Source organism: Pristis pectinata, chromosome 1 (genome assembly GCF_009764475.1).
Source record: "Pristis pectinata isolate sPriPec2 chromosome 1, sPriPec2.1.pri, whole genome shotgun sequence".
Lineage (NCBI taxonomy): Eukaryota > Metazoa > Chordata > Chondrichthyes > Rhinopristiformes > Pristidae > Pristis > Pristis pectinata.
This window is the reverse complement of record NC_067405.1, coordinates 89,923,809-89,948,309: the sequence shown is the minus strand read 5'-3', so window position 1 is coordinate 89,948,309 and position 24,501 is coordinate 89,923,809. Positions and strand designations below refer to the sequence as shown.

At 38.9% G+C, this 24,501-nt stretch overlaps 1 protein-coding gene across 8 annotated transcripts in view; it reads right to left on the bottom strand.

Annotated features, from left to right (window-relative positions):
- Positions 1 to 24,501, bottom strand: part of pacs2 (phosphofurin acidic cluster sorting protein 2) — a 181,329-nt gene that overhangs the window by 31,791 nt on the left and 125,037 nt on the right. For 2 of the 8 annotated variants that reach the window (XM_052023656.1, XM_052023674.1), the window contains exons 11-14: positions 21,834 to 21,908; positions 17,669 to 17,793; positions 14,363 to 14,498; positions 3,070 to 3,120 (exon numbers count right to left, since the gene is read on the bottom strand). In XM_052023656.1, the coding sequence (XP_051879616.1) occupies positions 3,070 to 3,120; positions 14,363 to 14,498; positions 17,669 to 17,793; positions 21,834 to 21,908 (387 nt within the window). The remainder of the gene's footprint in view (positions 1 to 3,069; positions 3,121 to 14,362; positions 14,499 to 17,668; positions 17,794 to 21,833; positions 21,909 to 24,501) is intronic. The other 6 variants (XM_052023706.1, XM_052023684.1, XM_052023692.1 and 3 more) reach the window with 4 other exon arrangements.

Sequence of the window (24,501 nt, the reverse complement as noted above, 5' to 3'; positions counted from 1 at the left end):
AAAAATCTCAATTTCCATTTTAAATTAATCGAAGGAACATCTTTTATTTTGGGACAGTCTTCTACACTTTTGCCATCCTTTGCATGAAAACTTTAATACCTTCTCTCCTGAAAGAGTTGGCTCTAGATTTATGGTTATGTCCCTTAATTTTGACTCTGCAGACAACAAAAATAATTTATTCTACTAATTCCTTTCAAAATCCCCAAAACTAATTAATTACCTCTTGGCCCAATATATTTGACAAGACTGGACGCTGGAACTTCTCTACATGTTTGAATCTGTGTATCTCTTTTTACATCTTGGTTAATCTGTGCTGGATTTCATCCAAGACCAATGTATCATTTTTAAGCTGCAGCGATAGTACTGCACACACAGTATTACAAACATAATCTAAGCAGTGCTCTGTATAGTAAAACCTTCCCATTTATTATGGTCAATATGAGGTTAACATTCTATTAAGCTGTTCCAATTTTCCTTGCGGCATAGGAGCCCATCCAGTCTCTTGAGTCTATGTTGACTCGCAAAGGATTCCTATACCGCCAATAATTTTCCCTCCAACTAACATTCCCCACATTCGTTAATTCTACCATCCACCTACACAAGGGGCAATTTACAGTTGCCAATTGACCTACAAACTTGCATGTCTTTAGACCATGGGAGGGAAACTGGAGCACTCACAGGAAACCCACGCAGTCACAGGGAGAACGTAGAAACTTCGCACTAACAGCACCATAGATCAGGAATGAACCTAGTTTGCTGGTGCTATGCAAAGCAACAATGCTAGCCATGCCACTGAGCCATCCCACTTTTATTTGTAGTTGACCACTGCATTTTAGAGACCTGCATGAAGATACTTCCCAAGTGTCTTTGGATCCCCACTATCCCTAGGTTTTCAACAATTAAGCAATGCACTTTTTTTGGTCTTACTTTGATAGCCTCATACTTATCTGACTTCATCTGCTACAGCCTTCCCTCACCCACAATATTACAAAAAGAAATTAAGGTTATGTTCCCAACTGCACTAATTATTTTGCTACCAACCAGTGTATAGTCAGTGCTTTTAGATAAGGCAGTTTATCCACATCATTAGTATACTGAACAGCTGAGGCTCAATCACAGATCTTTGCATGACACACTGGTCACTTGTTTCAATTTCTGTTCATACTTATTATGCCTAGTCTTTTCCCACTAAGTCAATCTCCTTACCAATAATTTGCCTTCAATTCCAGGCTCTTTAATTTTAGATGATGTCTCTTATGCTGAATATATTTAACAACTTGCATGTAGTTGTGTTGCTACATGTGAGGGCACGTGGTGAACAATAGCTACCATATCTCCTCCATTACAATAGGGACTGCACTTTAGCAGCTCTTCATTGGTTGCAAAATGGTTTGGAATTTCCAAAGTTATGAAATGGAAGAATTTTTTCTCTTTCATTTTTTTTTGAAAAGATATCATTGGATTTATTGTGAGTAAACTTCTCATTACAAACGTAGGCTGACATTCTTTAATCACTGTTCTTAATTATAAATACTAATAATTCTCCTACAAAAGATATTAAGAAGGTATTACCGAGTTTCTCTCTCACATTTTTAAATCTATTCTGTGTTTAAGAGTTCCATTTGCCACATTAAAGGGACAGCTGGTGCAAATGTGCTTTAAAAGTTAATGGCTAAAACAGCTTCAATTTCCTCCCCTACTTTCTTTAAAATGTGGCAGCAGAAACCATCAAAAGTCCCAATGAATTAGTTAGTTTCCAGGGCTATTATTTTCTTTACTAATACTGTTTACCTGCTCACATTAACTTCAGTGAACTCCAGTTTTTGATTCATTATCAATTTCCTTGGAATGTCAGTGACTTTATAGTCTTCATATCATTTACCAAGATAGGTTCACTAATCATTACTAAATCTGGTATGATCTACCCTTATGTCGGCTCCAGAACATACTTCTAAATCAAATATGACCATCTTGTTAATTTTAGAATATATACTAAACTAACAGAATATATTACATACATTTAGAATATATATCATGGAAACTATTATAAATACAATCTAAATTGATTAATTTTCAAATAGATCAATCACATCAGAGTAGCTTTAATCAGAAAGGTAAAGTCTTCTGTTGAAACAATTTTCTTTTAGCTGAACCTTCTTTAATCTCTGTATTAATAGGATTCTGCCTCTTTGATGCTCTCAGGAGGCCTGTGCGCAACTCCTAGTAGAATTTTAAGACCTCTCATTCCTTGATATGAACCAATGACTCGTTGTAGATTACCTTCACTAAACTACATCCTGCCTTCCAAATATTCTAGTCTTTGAATGAAAACAAAATATTATGAAAGAAGATAACAAGTACTGAAAAGAAAATCATTTACCAGATTTGTCAGAAAAAGAAGTCAACATTTCAAATGGAGACTCTTCATCAGAATAATTACAGACAAAGCAATGAATCTTTGCACTCCTTCAAATGGTGGTTTACAAGATCTACATTTATGAATTTTATTTTCAGATCTGTCTTTTCGTTAGACTCACTTCCTCTCAATTGTCCTCATTCATTGTTGGAAAGAGACAAGTAAATTCCAAAATTATGCATTTTCCACTTATATACATTTTAGAAATATGTATTTACATTTTACTCCAAGAAAAGTTTTGAAGACCCAGTTTCCACCTGGTGTTGGAGAATTTAAGAGCTGATTTGTATTTTGGCACTTAACATTGAACCTCACCACACTTTCTAGCTACTTATAATTACCTATCTAATATGTGCAGATTAGCGGAGGGAGGGCTGAATTTAAGTTGGTTCCAAGTACACAATAAGAGAAGCTAGACATCAAATTACAAAGCAGCAAGATTTGAGTAAAGTTCTTGTTTACATCATCTAGATCCCAAGAAATGAGTAAAGCCTTAATGCTGTTATTCTTAGCCACATTTTATCAAAAAGGAAGCTGTGAGTGAGTTGACACAGATTTAAACATTCCTACTTAGCCAGACCTAAAAATTATTTCCACTTGCGAAAATCTTTTAAGCAGAGAAAATGCAGATAAAAGCTTCACCGCTCACTTACTTGAGTGAATGCGGCTCTCTTCACGCTGTTCAGCAATGTCAAAGAAGTGCCCTTTGAAGTTAAGGGATGAAGGTTAGCAGTCATACAACTTTGAAGTAAAATGTGGCAAAAAAAGGGGAATAAATTAGGCTTGGCTGGCTCTTTTTAAAATAAAGATGGAAGAAAGATCATTTTTATTATGTATCACATAATACACCAGTCAGCATTAATTTCACACAAAGAAAAGCTCACCAGATCTTGCACTGTAACCTTCTAGGACAACCCTGACACTACCAGAGTATTGTACAGACCCATCAAGGTCACTATTGACCCTTGCAGGAGAAACCGACATGACTTTATGACTCCACACCCACCAATAAGATTGATTGTTAAACACCCTTTGAAATGACCTAGATAGTCACTCAGTTCAAGGGCAATTAGAAATGGGCCATAAATGCTGATCTAGCCAGCACCACCCAAATCCCAAAAAGGGATAAAAAGAATACATCTCAGGGTTGTACTTATTACTACAACTAAGTGCATTGCCACGCAACCATGTGTTGGGGGGATGGGTCCAGAAAGTCAAATCTTATCTCTCCACAGGATTCAGATAATTGAAACTCTTCACCAATTTGGTCAGGTCTTTGGCTTTGTTTAAAGGGGCAAGAAAATAAAATGCACAAAGCGTCTGTTCACTGAGACAAAGAATAAATTGTGTCAGAAGGAGGTTGTGAACAGAACCCCATGCTGAGGGAAGAACTGAATTAAGTAAATCATGAGATTGAGAACTCCACTCTTGCACTTCCCAACAGAAGTCAAAGAGCAGCGGCTGGGAAGTTGTCGAGCACAGATATCTATGGGAAGAAAGTAAATATCAATCAAAAAGCCATTCTGTCCATCTAAGCCTCACAAGCTGTGGATCAGTGAAAGAATTTTCAACTGTCAGAAAACTGTAGGTTAAAATCTCACTCTAGAGTCAGCATAAACATAACAGGGTGACACTTTGGTTCAGAAAGAGTATACCAGAGAGAGCAAATGTAATGGCAGCATAGACCAAGATAGTTTAATAAAATAGTAAGTAATGTTGCAGGACACTAAGTAGGTGATTGGTTGATGAATGTTATTGTCATCCTAATTAGGGCAAGTTAGGGTAATAACCTGGAAAATATACAACTTACTTTATTTAATAGGTAACACAAATTGGGTGGCATTGAGCATTGCAAGGACAAAGGCTTTAAAGCAATTTAGACAAGTTGAGCAAGTGGACAAATATACATCAAATGCAATATAATGTGGTTAAATATGATGTTAAGACACAAGAGATTGCAGGTGCCGGAATCTAGAGCAAAAAAACTGCTGGAGGACCCACTGAATTCCTCCAGCAGTAAATATGAAGCTATCCAGTTTGATAGGAAAAACAGAAAGGCAGACTGTTAGTTAAATGGTAACTGGGAAGTGTTGATGTACACAAGGATATGATCACCTTGTACACCAGGATATGATCACCTTGTACACCAGTCACTGAAAGCAAGCATATACGTGCAGCAAGCAGTTAGAAAGACAAATGGTATGTTGACCTTCATTACATGATGTTTAGAGTACAGCAGCAAGGATATCTTACTCCAATTAATAAAGGGAGTTGGTGTGACCCACTCGTGATATACTGTACTCTCAAAAGATAGAGATGCAAAATCTATAACGCCCATAGTCCCCACATTTCACCCTACCAGCCTACATATCCAACACATCATTCTCCGCCACTTCTGCCATCAACAATGGGACCTCACTACCAAGCATATCTTCTCCTCCCCACCCCTTTCTGCCTTTCACAGGGACCTCTCTCTCCTCAACTTCCTAGTTCACTCCTCCAACACCCCCCCCCCCCCCATCCAGCTCCCACCCTGGGAGCTTTCCACTCCCCCCGCCATAAGTGCAACACCTGCCCCTACACCACCTCCCTTAATATCATCTACTGCATTCAGTGCTCCAAGTGTGACGTCCTCTACATTGGTGAGACCAAACACACACCTGCACTCTGTCTGTGACCATGATCTACATCTGCCCATTACCAGTCATTTCAACTCCCCCTCCCACACTATCACTGATATGTCAGTCCTCGGCCTCCTCCACTGCCAGGAGAATTCCAAGCGCAAACTGGAGGAACAGCACCTCATTTTCCGTCTTGGAACCTTGCAGTCTACCAGCATGAACACTGAATTCTTCCACTTCAAGTAATCCCCACACCCCCTCCCCCCCAACCATGCCTCTTCTTTTCTTCCCTTTCCTAGCCTCTCTCTCTTTCTACCCCTTTTTTTTCTCTCCTTCCTTTGACCCATCCCCTGGTAGATCTGCTCTCCCCTCCTTCCCCACACCTGCCTGTCACTATCTCTTACCTGCATCTACCTATCACCACCTTGTGCCCACCCCACCTCCCCTCATTTGTCCACCTATCACTGCTCTGCTTTTCCCTCCTATATATTGGGCTTCTCCTTTTCCTATCTTCAGTCCTGAAGAAGGGTCCTGACCCGAAATGTTGACTGCCTGCTTTTCTCCACGGATGCTGCCTGGCCTGCTGAGTTCCTCCAGCATCATAGTGTTTTTCATCCACAACACCATTGTTGTTTCAGCTAGACAGAGTTGAGGCGGTGGGAATGGTAAGGGCAGGTGGATGATAGAATCAGATCTGGAGAGCAATGTTAAGGGAACAGAAAGATGTTTTCCTGATTTTAGCAGAATTAAGTGTTATGGGGACCTTGAGTAAAGTGGAGTTGAGGCCAGGATCAGATCATCCGTGATCTTATTTAAGAGTGCATGAGGCTTGAGGGGCATAAGAGTTGTTCCTGCTCCTATTTCTAATGTTGTTATGGTACCAATGTCATGGGTAGAAGAATGGTAGCCCACAAGAACATACAAGGAAGCTTGGAAATAGCAAGACAAAGGTTATAACCTCTGGATTACATCCAGTTGCATGCGGCAGTGAGTAAAGAAATAGGTCATGAAGACGAATGCGTGGATAGACACAGGAGGCAGGAGGGAAAGGGAACAAAATGAACAGGATGCATCATCACAGAGTCAATAAGAAAAGGCTTTCTTTTGGAAAGAATTTCAGCCAACCTGGCAGAGGATGAGAAGCTGAGCATAACTTCAGAAGAGAGAGAAGCAAAGCTGGAAACAGACACCAGAGAATTAGTAAATGAGTTTGGAAATTAGAGGAAATAAAGGCTGGAAAATAGATAAGGAATGAATTTGGCAGTGTTTAATGGTACATTCTTCATTACGAGGAACCTGGCGAGTAACGGAGATGAGCTGAGGGCACAAATAGATGCTTCAAAGTATAATATCACAGCCTTTACTGAAATAAGGCAGGAATAACAGTTCAATATCCTTGGTCACAAAGGTTGCACGTGAGACTAAAGGGGATTAAAAAAAGTGGGATTAAATACATTAAAGAATTAGAGCTCCAAGGAGCAGTGATATGTTAGAAGATTCATTAAACGAGGCATACAAGTTGAGCTGAAAAAAAAAACAAAAAAAGGGAAACAGAAGAGCAACTGTGTTGGCAAATTTCTGAGAAATACAAAAACAATAGAGCAGTAATGGTACAGGATTCAACAATCCTAATGGTAACTGGGACAGTATCATTGCAAAAGGATTGCAAAAGGTAGAGTGGAATACTTCCATTATATTAAGATTAAAACAGTTCAGTCCCTAATGAGTCCAAGAGAATGTACTTCATGAATTAAACGTTCTGGGAGTAAAAAGTCTCCAACTGGGGAAAGGCTAATTTTACTGAGATATGATTTAGCAAAACTGAACTACAAGTAGCAATGTTAAGATAAGTTAGAGTAATGTGAAACATTCAATGAGATAGTGAGGGTTCAGACCAAATATGTTTCCCTCATAGGAAATGAGTGAGGCTCCCATATCTAGAGACCGCGGGTGTCAAGGAGCATAAAGGTAAAAGGTAAAAAAAGAAAAACTAGAAACAGCTCAACGTAGAAAGCTGCGAGGAAAAACAAGATGTTTTACAGATATGTAAAGAACAAGAGAATAACTAAGAACAAGAGCTATAAGTTCATAATTTAACCTTGTGCACAGATAAATGACATGAATATGGTTCTGAATGAATACAAAGGTGGGATTGATGCAGATATTGCTAGGGAAGCACAATGTGAAATACTGGTTGGAGTAAATGATGAGAGGGGAAATAGATAAAGGGTTTAATATCTTTGAAAGTCAGTCAGTCAATCACTAAGCCTGAATTAAATATATTTCAGATTGTTAAGATGAGCAAGGGAGGTTATAGAATAGGCTCCGATCATCATTTTCCAATTTCTGACTATGGGTATGGTGCTGGAAGACTGCTACCACTGAACCAGAATTTAAAAAGTGAATAAGTGATAGCCAAGTAATTATAAAACAGTCAGCCTTACTCCAGTAGTAAGAACTATTGGAAAATTCTGTCAGACGGAAAGGCAAAGATTAGTCATGGATAGCAGAGATTTGTTAAAAGGTCATGTCTAACTACCTCGAATTATTGTTTTGAGATAACAATAAATAGGATCAATTAGATGGCATATTTGATATAATGTTCATGGATTTTTAGCAAGAATTTTGACAAGGTCTTAGATGGCAGACTGAAGTGATAGTCCTTTATTTCTGACCAAATGGAAAATGCAAGTTTGATCTAAAACTGGCTTGATGACAAGCAGCAAATGATAATATCCAATAAGTGCTTTTGTGAATGGAGGCCATTTCTGTGAAGGTTCCACAGGGGACAGTATGGCTTTCATTATTTGAGTCAATTACTCGTATGTAAATTTAAGGGGAAGAATTAACATACTTGCAGTTGGTACAAATATTAACCATCTGTTTGAGAAAGTTGAAGACTGTTGAAGGTTTCAATCAAGTAGTCAGACACACATAAAAATGAAAAATAAAATTTACTCCAGCTTAATGTAATATATTTCAAGGAGGACAACACAATGCAAGGGACTACACAGTAAGTAATGCCATATGGATAAATGAATAGGAATAGGGAGACTTTGAAAGCATTAGTCTAAAGATCCCTAATACAACTCGACAAATGGATAAGGTAGTTAGTTAATTAAGAAGGATACTTTCTTTCATCATCCAAATCATAGGGAGGGTCACATTTAAAGAGTGTGAAGAGGAGTATGGCCACAATTAGTGTACTGTATACAAGTTCAGATCATTATGTTATAGGATGTAAATGCACTAGTGTTCACAATACAGATTTGAGCCAGGACTAGTGAACTATAATTTTGAGGAAAGACTTGTTTGGAAAAGACTGAAGGGAGATTTACTTGACTTGTGTAAAATTATATGGAGTTGAAAGGAACAACAAATTTTCCTTATCTGAGTGGTCAATAACTAGGGGACCTATATTTAAAGCAATTGGTAGATGTACTCAAAGGAAAACAAGGAGAAATTCCTGGAGGATACTGGTAAAAGATGACAACCTTGGTATCACCTACAAAGCAGGGGACCAAGACTAAGGAACTGGAATTAGCTTGGAAAGCTCTTCATCAGCTAGGAAAAAAAACAAATCCTAGAATTAAGCTAGAAATAACAAATGTAAGATAGTCACTTGTAAACAGAATAAAGGAATTCGAGAGAAGTTTCTTTATCAGGACAGTGGTTATATGGTGGAACTTTCACAATACGGAGTAATTTAGACAAACACGATAGGTGCATTCAGACACTAGATAAACACTTGAGCAAGAATGAAATAGGTAGGTATCCTGATGGTATTAGATTTAAAAAAGGATGAAGGTAGTTACTATTGTAATATTGCGAACTCAGAAGCCAATTCATGCACAGCAAACAAAATTATAGATGATTAGTTAAGCTGATTTGGCCCTGTTGGCTGCAAAACTACTCCCTTTGCTTAGCTTGAGGTGATATTTTGCACAGTACAGTGGGTTACAGGAGTCTTTTCCATTCCTCCATAATCCAAGTCCGAATTTGATTCTGTTTGATTAGATCCAAGTCTCCTCCTGACTGCAGTAACCCCACATACTAATCAACTCAAATGAACAGCAGAGTCACTCAGAATTCAGTGCTAATTAAGCATTCTTGCAAGATCAGCAAGTGAGGGAGAGAGATGATAAATTACTGAGACCTATGGATTGTGATTTGTTATGGACAGTAAGCAACCTAGGCCAATTACTCCAAGGCAGAAAGGTGCCAGAAAGTCATAAGATTAGCCTACAAGCAAGTTCTAAATTAAGGCACTATAGTTTAAAATCTATACAGATGAAAAGTAGAATTTTATGTTGTTCTGTGTTTGTCATACGAGTTTCAGCATAACCAATACAGTTACTGCTGAGTATAATACATGCACTTTGCAAAAAGCATAATCTTAAAAGCACCATTAAAAACAATAAAAACATTAAGCAAATAGTTGCTGTTGTATATAGACACATTTCACTTCTGTTAGAGGTGAGAGGATTGTTTTTTCTTAGAATAACCTTACTGTACAATGTTGGCTGTGACTCATTAACTCTACAGCAGTAATTCGACATGGTAAATGGAAAGGATGGTCTGTCTTGGTTGTCTGCTTTGAGAAAACCCTAGGATGATATTGAATACCTAGAAGCAGTGGAGTGGAGTGTAAATAGTATTTACCAAAAAAGATATATAGTTCAAGCCAAATTAAAATGGGTGCATACAACTTTGATTTGTAATTCGTAAACTCAGTTCCACTGAGGAGTCAATGCTTTTTGATACCCACAGTTTGGGGAAAGGCTTCAACCATCTCACAAAAAGACAACATCCTGCATAAACCTAGCCATGTAACCAAATTTAAAACTTGGATGGTTGGAACATAGGAACAAGAATCAGCCATTTGCTCCTCAAATCTATTCTGTCATTTAATCTATCCATGCTTGCCCCATGCCTCAAAATCTATGTACTTATCTTGGTTCCATATCTTTTAAACTGTTACCTAATATTTAATTTTAGCCTCAGCAACCTTTTGGAAGAGAGCATACCAATGTGAATAAATGTTTCCTGATATAACTCCAAAACATTCTAGCTCTAATTTTAAGTATACACCCACTTGATCTGGACTTGCCACCAAAGAATTTGTTTCAGCTTATCCCATCAAATCTTGAATCATCGTGATAAACTTAATCTTTGACATTTTTACTGACAATGATATAATCTTGGTTTATGTGACCCATCCTCTTCAGACAGCCCTTTTAGCCTGATATGGAACTGAAGGACAAAATATCCTTCCTGGGAAGCTGAGAAGGATCTAAGGGCATTTAACTTCTTGTAGCCTTCCACGTATTTAGACTACCAGCACCATAACTTCTTTAAGGATCTTGATTTCACATAATTACTTTTCTTGGCTACTTTTATGTTTTATAGCTGTGACAGTTTGAGACATTTTTGGGCAAAATTGCATTAAAGCAGAGAGATGAGTAGCGACTCTTCAGAATCCCACTCTCTCTACTGGACATCATCATTAATATTTTTAGGGAACTCATCACAGAGAACTTACAAGGTTATCCTAATAACTGCAAGTTGTCCTGCTCTCAAAGATTGAGGGCCTGTGGCATATTTATTTGGACACTACAAACAAGTCTCCCAACAGAAGTATAAAAGGGAAACTAGACCTCCAACAGCATTGGTACCCAACCTAGAGTTCCAAAGGTTAATTACCTGTGTTGATTAATGGCAAAAATCAAAGGGAAGTTGATTTGCAGGTGAGAGAGAATATGTTAGAGGGGTAAATGGAAATAAGGAGAGGGGGACTGGATGAGTTTTCTCTCGTGGCAGCCAGCATGGCCTGAATACATATGTCATTTTAAGTACAAGATAAGAGCACAGTAAAAGCTGCAGTGAAATGCAGTCTTTCCTCTAAATGTCCAGCCAACAAGATAAATAGGAACTGGAGGCTGGCAGTCCTCAAGGTCACTGGCTTCCACCTGAATGCTTCTTTCCTGATTTCTCAAATATACTTGATATAAAAAAAAATCAAACGAGCGGTTTACTGTCAAATTATTAATTTTTCTTTAACACTTTTGGTTAATACATATACCTTAAATCTCAGCTTATTTACCTTCTGTTGACTTTTTTTTAAACCACCCATCATCATCTCCCCTTCTGAAGATACTGGACTGTCTTAAGAATACATTTCATAAGTGTCTTTGGACCTTTTTATTCAAGTGGCTACTACTTTACACAAGAATTTTGCGAGTACAACTGATAAAGTGTCAATGTATTGAACGCTGGCTTATTTTCCTCAGAAATTACTTCCAAATCTGCCCAGTAAAAGATGAATGACTTCTGTCTGTTGCCTGTCAGAACCTTACATGAAACAGTTTGAGCAGTTCATAACATCAGATCAAATTACTAAACATTCAGAAAGTACAAAAAAATCCAAAAAGTGATTTGTTAGAAGTCAGGTTATATACGGCAAGTTTGTGAAGTGACTGATTATATGGATATTGTGAATGCAGTCGATAGAACGTATGTGGATTTTTAAGAAGGCATTTGAATTTATAAAAAAACAATGCTAATCAGTTAGTGGGTGGCCATGGTAACAGTACAAGAGAAGTTGACAGTAACAGCTATAAAGGGTGATCCCTGAAGTACTCTGGAGCTCATAAATATATTGATGCTGCAGAAACTTCAAACCACGAGGATGAATAACATCAATATATCATTTAATTTTTTTTCCAAAGAGAATCAGATGACAAGATTCAAGAAATGGTCCAAATCTAATAGCCAGCAATTCTTAAAGGGAAGTGTGGGATATGCTTGGGTGCAAATTGGGACCTCAGACTTCCTCACTCTATGTCAAACATGGAATTCTGTGACAAACTTTTCATCAGATGTGACAAATCAGACTGTGTCTGCCACTGTATTCACCCAAGACCAGCGGCAAAGCAATGACTCACTGGTGGTGGGGGGTGGGGGTTGGGGGTTGGGGGAAGAGATAATCACAATGCACTTTGCATCCAATCCTCAATTCTATCCCAGTGCTGGCATGCACCCAACAGCCCCAGGGAGAAAGGCAAGTCCAGGAAGGTGGCTCAAATTTTTCACCTTTAAAAAAAATATTTTTTTTTAGTGTTTTAAGTAAAGTTTATTTTTTCAAACAATTGAAATAATTAATAGAGTTAAAGAACACAGAAACAGGCCCTTTGGCCTAATACGTCCATGCCAACCCTCAAGCACCCATCTACACTAATCCTATTTACCAGTACTTGGTCTGCAGGCTTCGAGTTAAAAAAGATTAGTGCATTGGGGCGCTTAAGGACTCACCAGAGGACTTTACAGTTTTAAATTATTTAAATCAATTTGAATACCTATTATAATTATTTAAAACCCAAAAGGACCTTTGACTGGTACCTCTCAGGTGAAGAGAATTAGCTTAACCAGTGTTCTACGTGTTAAAAATGAGTGGGTGGTAAGGGTCCAGTGCAGGATGATCCAGTCCAATGTAGATTTATTTCCTGCAGAGATTCTCGGCATGTGTCTTAATGTTCCATTCCAACAAAAGAAACAGGAATTCTAAGATTGTCATCTATTGGAAGTACAGTTTAAGGTTAAAATGAAGAGGAGCTATCAGAACTGAAATTTCATTGAATTTTATAAAAATTCAGGATAGAATACCAGAGTCTTGTCATAATTACATTTCTTCAGTTGAATAATTTATGTAGACAGAAGTTTGCCGAGTTAATGACTGGTTTAAATTGATGATCACACTCCTCTTCAGTGAAGACAGGCTTTCCTCAATCCTTCAATTAAAATCTTTCATAAACTTAATTTCAGTAAATTTCCACTTCACTTCCTGACGAAATGCACACGGTATCCCAAACTTCTCATGGTGAGATTTAGCATTCTTGTTAAATTTAACTTTATTAAATCTAAAGAGTCCAAGAAAGGTGAGATAGAGTGGGGTGTGGGAAAGAGGAGAAAAAAATGACAGTTTTGTATTCACTCAATCACTGGCCTTTAATCTTGTGAAAATCACCTTATGATGATATAAATGATCTGAATTGGAGTACAGTGGAATGGTGGATAGGTGCAGACTTGGGGTCTTGGAGATTACTATCCCTTCCAGTGTTTTCTGGATTAGAGAAGGATACAGTCACTGCCAGCTCAATATTTATTGACGCTTTAACCGAGCAGTACATAGTTCGATGGTGATACTCCACTTGGACAAATTGCCCACCACCATTCTAAGTTACCAAGGTCACAAATGAAGGATGGTTATTTGGCTGAAATGCTGGTGGTATCCATGAACCATACATGAAAAACTCTCATGAGCTCGAAGCAGGAAAAAAAATAATTCAAAATGCTTTTTGTTCCAGAAGCTGCCTCTTATAAAATGTTCCAACATAACACAGATCACTGGCTTCATTATTCCAAGATCATCCCAGAGTAATTTTGAGCTGGGCCACAGATCTTGCAGCTATTTCAGAATCTCTAGGAAACACTGGTCAAAATATATCCGCCATCAAATGACACAAAAAAGTGAAGAAATGAAGGAAACAAGGGTAAAGATACAAGCAAAACAGGGATACTTCTTGGTTCAGAAGTCAGGGAAAATGATCAAAGAGAAAAAGCTGCTGACTGCAACATGTAACAATGGCTTAAAAGGATGGATTTCCTTCTGTAAAACAGGGCAAAACACTTATTTTGAGAGAAGCAATAAATGTTGCATTTATTAAATATACATCAAGACTTTAAGATTATGTTTATTTAAGTAATTTTAATTTGATTAAATTAACTTTATTTTACTTCTTTAGTTTTTTTTCCCACCCAAAGTGATTAATAAGGCATTTGGGATACTTTTAATTTATTCTTGAGTCCATAAAAAGGAAAGGACAGGAAGGTCATTCTCAAACTGTATAAATCACTAGTTGGGCCAATTAACTGGAATGTTTAAAATTATGAGAGGCCTGGACCAAATGAAGAGAAAAAAAACCTATTCCACTTAGCAGACAAGCCAGTAAGTAAAATGCAGAGACTGAATTGAATTGATAGAAGGGTTTGAGGAAACTCTTCTTCACCCAGAGTTTGGAGGCAGACTGAAACTCGCTATTTGGAAGTACTGAACATGTAGAAGCATTCATCATATTTAAATCTGCTTGGGAGATCACCACGCAAGGTGACGGACAAAAAGATGGGAAGTGAGATTATGCTGGATATCCATTTTTGGGCTGTCATGAATACAATGGACCAAATGGCCTCTTTTAATGCTTTATATTTCTATGATTCTATGTTCTCCTTCATAATGCCTCCCCTAGATCTTGTACACTCTGCTGCTTACCTGCAAGTGCTGCCGTGGTTCTGGTGAGCGCTCATTGTCCAAGCTGTTTGCCCGCTCATTCTGCTGCCTGGCAGGCTGGCGCTCTTTCAAGGATGTGCTTCTTCCACGGCGTCCTGGTTGCTTCCCCTCAGACCTACTGAAAGAAAAATCGTGGCAAAAATCATCATCAGGACCAGCATGAGCTAAGGCCTTCAATCAAACAATGCACACATCCATAGAGCTGAATATAATTTCTCAAAGCTTTAAAAGTGGTCTTGGCATTTTTGATTTATACTTGGCGGTGAAGAATAAGAAACGACTCCCCCTGTAAAAAAAACAATGCTGGAAATACTCAACAGGTCAAGCAACATTTGTGCGGAGAGAAATAGATACAACAATTCAGGCTGATAATCTTTCAACTGAACGAGTTACTAACCTGATCCCCTGAGAAAGAAATACAAAAGTCAAGTCAGTGAGAGTGAGAGCAGGATGGAAAATGACGGCAGCTCCTGAATTCCATATGTGAGCTGGAAACAGCATCAAAACAGTCATTGATGTACTGGAAAGAGGCAAGGGAAGGGACTATTAGAAGGACTCAAACAAATCTCAGAGACATACATACTTTGGGCCATTAGAGACTTCAACAGCAATAAATTTAATTTGAAGAAACTGAGTGGATCTAGAGGAGCTATTCAATGCAAGAAGTTCAGCCAGGCAAAGGAGGTTTGCTGGTGGTGGTGGAGGACGATGACTGATCTGGCCTCTGATCAAGGAAAAAGCGAAGGGTCTTCATGATCTTATAGCATGGGATGGAGTGTAGTGAGATTGGAGGTTCATGGTAAAAAATTTACTGGATGGAATCAAGAAACTTAAAATGATGGGTGTTGTATATAGTGATTGTTGTCGAGAAGTGTTGCATATACAGATAGGAAGAGAAAGGACAAGGGGAGAAGGAACAGAGTCATGGTGAGAAGGGACATTCTGTGGGGCAACAACAGGTTGTCAAGAACCTATCGATCTCTGTCTTAAATACACACAATGACTTGGCCTCCACCGCCCTCTTTAACAACAAATTCCACAGATTCACCACATGCTGAAGAAATTCCTCCTCATCCAAGTTCTAAAGGGACATCCCATTATTCTGAGGCTGTGCCCCTGGCTCCTAAACTCTCCTGCTAATGGAAGCATCCTCTCCATGTGCACTCTACCCAGGCCTTTAGCTGAGGTAAATCAGAGGAGATTGTAGGATATGGAAGAGTCTCCAGAGGAAATGAGGTCATGAATGTCTTGTAAATAATAGCCTGTTGTTGTCTGGTGGGATCATTGTCCAGAAGGAGGTTGGTTAGTACACTAAAAAAAACAACAGTGCCCTTGCCAGCAGGTTGGATGACAATTTTGGAATTGGTCTTTAACGTATGGAGCTCTGCAAGTTTAGAGGTGGATAAGAACCTTGAACAAGTGGAAAAAAAAATCATGACATTCAATGTCATCCCAGCAGTTTGTGATGAGAAGGAATACCAAAAGTTTTACAGGACAGTTATTCATCCCAAAGCAATCATGTCAAGAAGAGGTACATAACACAAATTTACCCAAATGATCATTGGGCATTTAAAAAAGACCAGTGAACACATGTGGGGTATTAAAAGAAGATAACTATCTACAGAACATCAATGAAATTTCTAAGGGATTCAAAAGTGGGAAAAGGAAGGGTGTGGAGAGGAGGGTAGGACCAGGGGCACAATGAGAGGAGTTCAGATCTTTTACAGGGGTCAGGTGTGCACGCAGGCAATAGGAGACAAATGTGGGAACAGAGTAGGTTATTCAGCCCCTCAAGCCAGTCTGACATTTAATTAAATCATAGTCCCAATGAAAAGGCTGGCAGGCATCTCACTTTTGGAATTTCTAGCCTCTCCTTTTGCTGGGAAGGATCAATTTATATTCTCCTTTGGGTAATTAAGTGCTTCCTGACATCATTCCTAAATAACCCACTAATTCCCTTGTTCTGGACTCCTCCAAGAAAAATAGTTTCTTTTTCATATCAAACCTTTCAACCATCTTAAATCATTCATTACATCACCAATTGATCTTCAATTGTCAAAAGAATACAACTTGGTCCATGCCACCTGTTTCACAAAATCTAATATAATTAATCTCAGAAGAGAGCGATGAAATAAGGCTTTGATTAGGCTCCTGGAGGACAGAAAACTTGAAGGCAGAAAGCTTCAGGGAAAATCTGCTAAAGTATACAAGGGGAGGGAAAGAAGTGAAGGTTTCATGCAAAAGATAAAGTGAAGGGGTGGTGGTGGGGGTGGGTGGTTAAGGAAATAAGAGAAGGTTGAAGGTTTACTAAGTCAAGTAAACGGGGTCTTCAATTGGGCCCCCACTGTTTGAGGCAGTGACCATTACCTTACATATAGTTATCATTACATGGGCCGCAATTCCAGGAGAGGGCCAAAAAAGGGAGAGTTCTGTTCAGGCAATCTGAATGGACATTAAATAGTTGAGGTGTAGCTGGTGCAGTTTGAGTGCTCTAGGAAAATAACATGAAGGCCTTCCTCATGAGATGTTTAAATAATTCAAATGGTACTTTAAAATTAAAATCAATATATTTCATAAAATCATGCTCGTTTGTAAATGGGAGCTATACACATGGCAACTGATGACAAGGCACTCAACAAGTACAGTTAATGGGTCTACCTCTCTCAAAAAGTGGAAAGATGCTGCAAGCAATGTCAAAGACAAAAAAAAGCACACTCAACCCCCACATGACTAATAAACAACAACATTGGGGAAAGGCAAGTTCTCAGGAACACCAATAGAAAGCCTTTGTTCAAGAGAACGGGGTCTGGGGAGGGGAGGGAGGGAGCCCATCTGGAGTGCCAAATTAGTTCACGTGGGCTATTTTGAAGGGTACCACATTGCTGAGGGTCTGGGAGGAATCACATACAGAGCCAAAAGGAAACCACTGCAGATCTCCTTCCCCAAAGGAAATTAATAAGCCAGATAGGTTTTCACAACAATCTGGTGGCTACATGGTCACAAGTTTTAATTGTTGACCAGAACACAGAGGAATACTCCCCTACACTTACTGAATTAGTGAGTAGGCAGGGTCTCCGTTTAATATCTCACCCAAAAGACATTACCTCAAATGCTATGGTATTCCTTCAGTAGTGTATGGGGTGTGAACCTAGATTACTACATGGAGTCTCTGAAGCAGGACTTGAACTTACAATCTACAGACTCGAGTTGAGAGTGCAATCTGCTGAGACACTGGCTGGCATGCAATTTACATTTCCGCACTAATTTCCTCCACAGAATGAGGCTTACCTACTAGAAGGAATAATCAATGATTCTGTCTTTGTGATTTTTCCACTGGGAGGCAGCTTTTCTAGGAAAGTGTCTGCATTGATGCTTTCAGATCCCACTGCTGCCTCCTCCTGTTGTATTTGATCCTTTTGTGGAACAAAAAACAAAAGAAACATATGATATAAAAATAGTTTGCGCCACAGAGCACCTCGTCTTTGAGCAATGCACTATCCATCTGTTTTGTGTGACATCCACGGTCTTTATATTACCCAAATGGGAAACAGAGTTTACAGAATAATTATTACTGGGCTCCCGACTTCACAAAAATTTTCTACTTTTAATCGAAGATCCCAAATATTCATTCAGAGGACTATGCATCAGCACACGGTTGTACTTCAGACCCAAGCAAGTGAATTATATGTCCCATATTTCACTTACCTCTTAGGTGATAACATATTCCAAAGTGTATAATGCACGCCAATGATAGACAGGTTTAAAGCAAACAGAGGCTCAGTCATTTTCAATATTCATAATAATGTAAGAGAGGGGGAGATGAAAGAGCAGGCAAATGGGCTCCTTGAACCTGATCTGAAATTCAATAAGATCAAGGCTGATCCAGTCTTGGCCTCAATACCACTCTCCCATGCATATCCCTTGATCCCCTTGAAAATCAAACATCTGTATCCCAGAGAGTTGTGGAGATGGAGACATTGAGTACCTTGAATATATTCGATGGCTCCACCTCCACAGCTCTTAGTGATAGAGGATTCTGGAGATTCATGACCGTTGCAGAGAAGCTATTCCTCTTCAGTTCCATCAGAAATAGGTAACCCTTTTTTCTGAAACCACGTCTAGTAATTCTGGATGCCCCCAATAGGAGAAACATTCTCTCAGCATCCACCCTGTTAAATCCCCTCAGAATCCTTTTATATTTCAAGAGAATCATCTCTCATTCTTCTGGACGTAAGCGAGTACAATCTGCTCAATCTCACTTCATTCATCAACCCTTTCATCCATCCAAGGAACCAACCTCATGAATCTTCGCTGCACTCCCTCCAAAGTACATCTTTCTTTTAAATATGAAAAATTGAACACAGCACTCCAGATACGTTCTCACTAGCATCCTGTAAGGTTGAATCTAAACATATCCACCATTATACCTCATACGCTTGCAATAAAGGCCTACATTCCATTAGCTCTCCTGATTGCACGTAGCTGCATGGCAACCATCTGTGTTTCACATACAAAAGACGCCCAGAATTGGCTGTACCACAACATTTTGTCTATTTAAACATAATTTTCTTTTTCATTCTTCCTTCCTGCACATTTTCCCCACATTATTGCTGGTTCAGCCTGTCGAATCTTCCTACTACCGCCCATGCTCTTTGCTTGCAACCTCTTCCCTATCCACTCATTAACAAGCTCCATCAGATATTTCCCAGCTCACTTCTAGCTAAAGTTTTATTTGCTTATCCAGGATTCATCTTTTACTCCTGGACCCCTCATTGCTGATGTCAATGTTGAGAGCCTGGAGCAGCACAGTGATGCAGCTGATAAAGCCAATGCCTTTCCTCTGGGTGCTCCGATTTTCTCCCACATTCCACAGACGTACAGGTGAGGAGCTGTGGGCATGCTATGTTGGCTCCGTAAGAGTGGCGACACTTGTTGGCTGCCCCCAGCACATTTTCAATAACACAAAAAGACGCGTTTCACTGTGTTTCGATGTGCATGTGACTAATAAATAAATACCTTACTAATGACCCAAATTAAATCCTGATCTGTGGTACTCCCTTTGCACATCATCCCCCGGGTACTCTGGTTTTCTCCCAAATATGTGCAGGCTGGGCTAAATGGCCACTGTAAATTGCCCTTGGTGCGTAGGTGACTGGTAGTATCTTGTGGAGAGGATGGAGGAGTTGATAGGATCATGGAAAGAATAAAATGGGATTAGTTTAGGATTGTGTAAGTGTGTACTTGGATGAATGGTGCAGACCTAGTGGACAGAAAGGCCTTTCTCTGTGCTTTATGAGAGTGTGGATGCACATAGTATGAGATCAACAGAGTGTCTAGCTCTTGAGTCGAGTGAGTATGGGAGTTTGGTGCAGAGGGACAAGGTGGTGCTGATTGGCGTTTCAAGGTCAACCAGGAAAAATAGATGATAGTTCTGGGGACTTAAGGAAAAAAAATCTAAGTGACATCGATGGTCAGGAGGAAGCTGAATCTTCAGCCAGTATCACAGCTTTCTGATGATTGATTTGTAGTCCTTATTCTAGTGAACAGAGGTAAGAAATAAATGAGCAAATATTGGTCAAGGAGACAATTACAATTATGGGAATGGATAACAGATGAATAAATGAAGTCACATTGGTCAAACCGAGGGATGTAAAAAATGGGCAACTGCCAAGTCTTAAAACTTTCAGGAGAAACTTGGAGGATCAAATATGTAGACAAAACATTACAAAATTAACAAGGCATCTTGGTGGTAATTCCAACTACCTTAATGTTAGTTGGGACATTTACAGAATGAAGGACATAGAAGGTGCAGAATTCTTGTAATGTGTTCAAAAGAACTTTTATTTTTAAAATCAGCCCAAGTGGAGAGGTTATGGTACTGAGTTTGGTTTTAAACTTTTTTAAAAAAATTGTTTGCAGAACGTGAAAGTTGCTGGCATGACTGGCATTTACTGTTCATTCCTAATTTTTCCTTCAATCATTTCAGTTAAGAGCCAACCACATTGCTGTGCAAGTCACATATAAGCCAGACTAGGTAAGGATGAGACAATTCCTTTGCTCAAGGACATTTGAGAACCAGATGGGAGTTTTAATGACAATCCAGTTACTTGATTTTTTTTATTGCACATTTATTTGATTACTTGAACCTAATCCCCCAGCTACCAAGGTGGGATTCAAATTCTTGTCTCCAGGTCAGTACTCCAATTCTCTGGAGTACTAGTCTAGTAATCTACCCACTATACTACAGCACCACTAGTAAACTGGTCAAAGGGAAAGGGTAGAAGTGGAGAGCATTTGAGGCAACAATCATAACTTCATTAGAGTCAGCAGAGTTGTGGAAAAGGAATGACAAACCAGGGATAAAAGTTTTAAGTTGCAGAAATGCAATTTTACTGGGTTGAGATGATTTAGCAAAAGTGGTCTAGAAACAGCTACTTGAAGGTAAGTCAGTATCAGAGCAGTAAGAGATATTCAAGGAGATAGTGAGAATTCAGAACAAGTAAATTCCCAAGACAGGGGCAAACTTCCATATCTGGATTCCACACGTCAGATGACAGAGTTACACAAGAACAGCAAGCGTATTCCAAATACTGAGTGCTCAACACTGCAGAAAGCCAGGAGTATAGCAAGTGCAATGGTGAAACTAAGAAAAGAAGTCAGAAAGGCAAAAAGAAAAAATAATGGTAGATAAAGGAGAGCCTTAAGATATTTTCTGAAAAGAAAGATGGCAACAAAGGAAAGAGTAGGTATATTCTAATATAATTCTAAATGATTGGTTTGCATTTAACTTCATGGAAGGGACAGCTGATACAAACATTGTAAGTAAATGATAAAAATACAAACTTACTACAAATGACCAACTTAGTGGTCCAGCATTTTGAAGAATAGATAAACTACCAGGAATAAATAAAATCTGTTCCAGGTCTCTTAAAAAAAAGCTAGGAGGAACTAATGCAGGTTCTGACCATCATTTTCCTAATTGCTTATGGCCACAGGCATGGTGTCAGAGGACTGGAAGACTGCTAATGTTAGTAAATAAGGGAGAAAGGGATAAACCAAGTAGCCATTGACAAGTGGTGAGCAAATTACTGGAAAAATTTCTGAGGGACAGCAGAAACCAGTATTTAACAAGGCAGACCTTAATCAAGGATGGTCAGCATGGATTTTTAAAGGAAAATGTGTGTCTGACTGATGATCGGATTTTTTTGAGAAAGTATAAAGAGGGTAATGCAATTTCAGAAAGGCTTTGAAGGCCCATATGATGTTGATGAGGAAAGAAAAACCATGAAATCCCAGGGAAAATGGCAAGTTGGATCAAAACTGGCTGAATGACTGCCTTCTGTGCTGTAAAGTTCTATGCCCATTCTCAGCACTCCCCCTGCCTTTCAACTCCAGGCTACATATGCTGGCAAGATTCAATGTGGGTCTTGAAATACATATGCTTAATACTCACAGCTGATGGAATATCAGAAATGTTGTCGATGTGAAATTTGCTTGGAGAGTTTTTGAGCTTTTCAGGTATATCTATCTGTGTGAAGCAGAAGAATACAGTTGGTTAATCTCACAGAAACCTATAATGGAACAGTGGGAAAGAAAGCAATGTGGGAAAGATGGTGGGGAATCCAACAGGATTTTAAGATATCACTAACTCTTCTAAAATGCAAGCCATGTAATCTGCTAGGAAATTAGGCTTCAAGTTGATTAACAGTCTATAAGCCACATTTTAAGCTTTAAGTATTTAGATGATATACCACTTAAAACAATTCTAACATAAAGCAGTATTTTACTTGTACAGTTTGATATAGATCTTGCTTGTGAAATTTCAATGGACATTGGGGGTGCAATCATAGAAACATACAGCACAGAAACGAGCCCTTTCAGCCAATCTCATCTGTGCTGATCGTGATGCCTATCTACGCCAATTCCATTTGCCTGCATTAGGCCCAGATCCTTCTACACCTTTCCCATCCAAATACCTGTCCAAATGCTTTTTAAACATTGTAATTGGATCTGCCAATCCTGAGAAAATAAATCACAGGAATTCCAAGCTCAACGCTGACTTAAACTAGTATAGCAACAGATGACGGGACTAACAACCGGGCCTGGCTAATTGTAAGAGCCAAAATTTTAATAAGACATGCAAGCTTTGGAAAAGCAGCAAGACTTAGGCCTCAAACCAATTAGCTGGAGAAGATGTGTGTTAATAACAAGGAAGTACCAGTCAATGGAGTCATGGCCAGCCACAAGGTAAACTTGTCCAAAGTCAACTAGGTGACATGGCCTGGTTAGAACCAGAGACGTGCTAGAATGCTAAACCTTTCATTTTATTCTGGGTCCATGAGACCAGTAGGAAAGATCAACATATAAAATCATATTTATTGCATTCCATCCAAAATTTTCTAAAAGATGCTCAGCCAAGAAATCCACATTAACCTTATGTGCTGACAGGGACTGATTAGTAACAGAGGAGACAAAGTGAAAATACTTGCCAACCCTTCTGCCTGTCTTGCTTGGCAACCATTCATCAGTTCAGCACATGCTTATGTTGTGTAACTGAGTGTAATCATTTAACAGGCTGGTCAGTTGAGTTATAATCAAAATTCAACAGAAGGAGTTGGCACATATTCAATTAAAATATTTTTAAAAATCTTCAGGATGGAGGGGATAGAGTCCCCAGCCAAAACCTACAGAAAGTTTGATAGATTTCAGTTTAACCAGTTTAAATTTAAGGGGTGCTCAGCAATTACTCAGTGACTAATGCAGCAAGTGCATATGAAAGCCCAGCTGAGATGGTGTTCAGTGAGCGGGCTCATAGTTGAAAGCAGAAAGAAAGAAACTAGATGCGATTGTGAACCTAACATACCACACCCCAGCATGGTGTCTACAGAATAGAAATAGTATATTGGAAATATTGAAGTCAGAATGCTTTGGTACAGGAGGCAGCCATAAACCCAATGTATCACTGCCAAATCTGAAAGTCTCTTACCTCCTCCTGTACTCTTACGCTTTTCCCTATTCAATATTTATTCATGACCCTCATAAAAGCTGCTGTCAATTCCACCTCTCTCACTGTTTCTTGAATGGCATTTCCTTGGCATGGAAAAAAATCTAACCTTTTGCATTGTTACTTTGTTGACAACTTTAAATACAATCTAGTTATCTAGTCACTTACCTTGCCACCAATGAAAATAGTTTTAGCCCATTTCCCTTCTCAAGAAAAAGCCTGCATATAGCAGCAACACATTAACCAGCCAGACTAGAGATGATAGGGTAATTCCCAGCATCAAGCTTGGCAATCACACTGCTATAAATGGCAGATCAATTTTATGCATATAAATTATATGCAATCATTCTCCACTCATTGCATTTTTCTGGACAAAATGTTCTGCATTTAGTGGAAGAATCATTTCCTCAGCAATTTTCAGACTGCCTTCTGAGAAAATGACTTTATTTCCAGAATAACAGACTGTTTGCTGTGAGTCATACTTCCAACTCATTAGCTGATGCAGAGTTGTTAATATAAAGTGACCAAAGAAAAACAATTAAAACAATGATTTCCCCCAGGTTCCAGTGAAGCAAGCCTGTTCTATTTGTTTCTCCAAATGAAAACCCAGCTTTCCCAGCTTCACCTTAGCAAATCTCTTTGATGAGTTCTTCACGACCTTGAGATATTTCACAAAACAAGAGTGCCCAAAACTGCTCATGAAATCCTAATGAACCAACAAGTTTTATGTTTAGTTTTAAATCTCTGCCCATCTATGAAAACTAGAATCTCAAACATTAGTTTTATAAGCAAAAAATAAACTGCTGGAGGAACTCAGCAAATCAGGCAGCATCTGTGGATGGAAATAGACAGTTGACGCTTCAGGTCGAGACCCTTCATCCAATCTTACTTTTAAAGATTTTAATACCACAACTCTTTATGCTATCTTTACAACTTAACCCTTATTTTTCCTCCAGGATGTGACATCCTGCATCTCTTCATCTTAAATGTCACCTAACCAACAGCTATTCAACCCACAAAACTCACCTCACGATTTGCTTACAATCCCCTTCAAAAGGAAGCACATGTTTGACTGTGTGGAAGTGCCTTGGGAAATTGCACAAAGTTAAGAGGTACA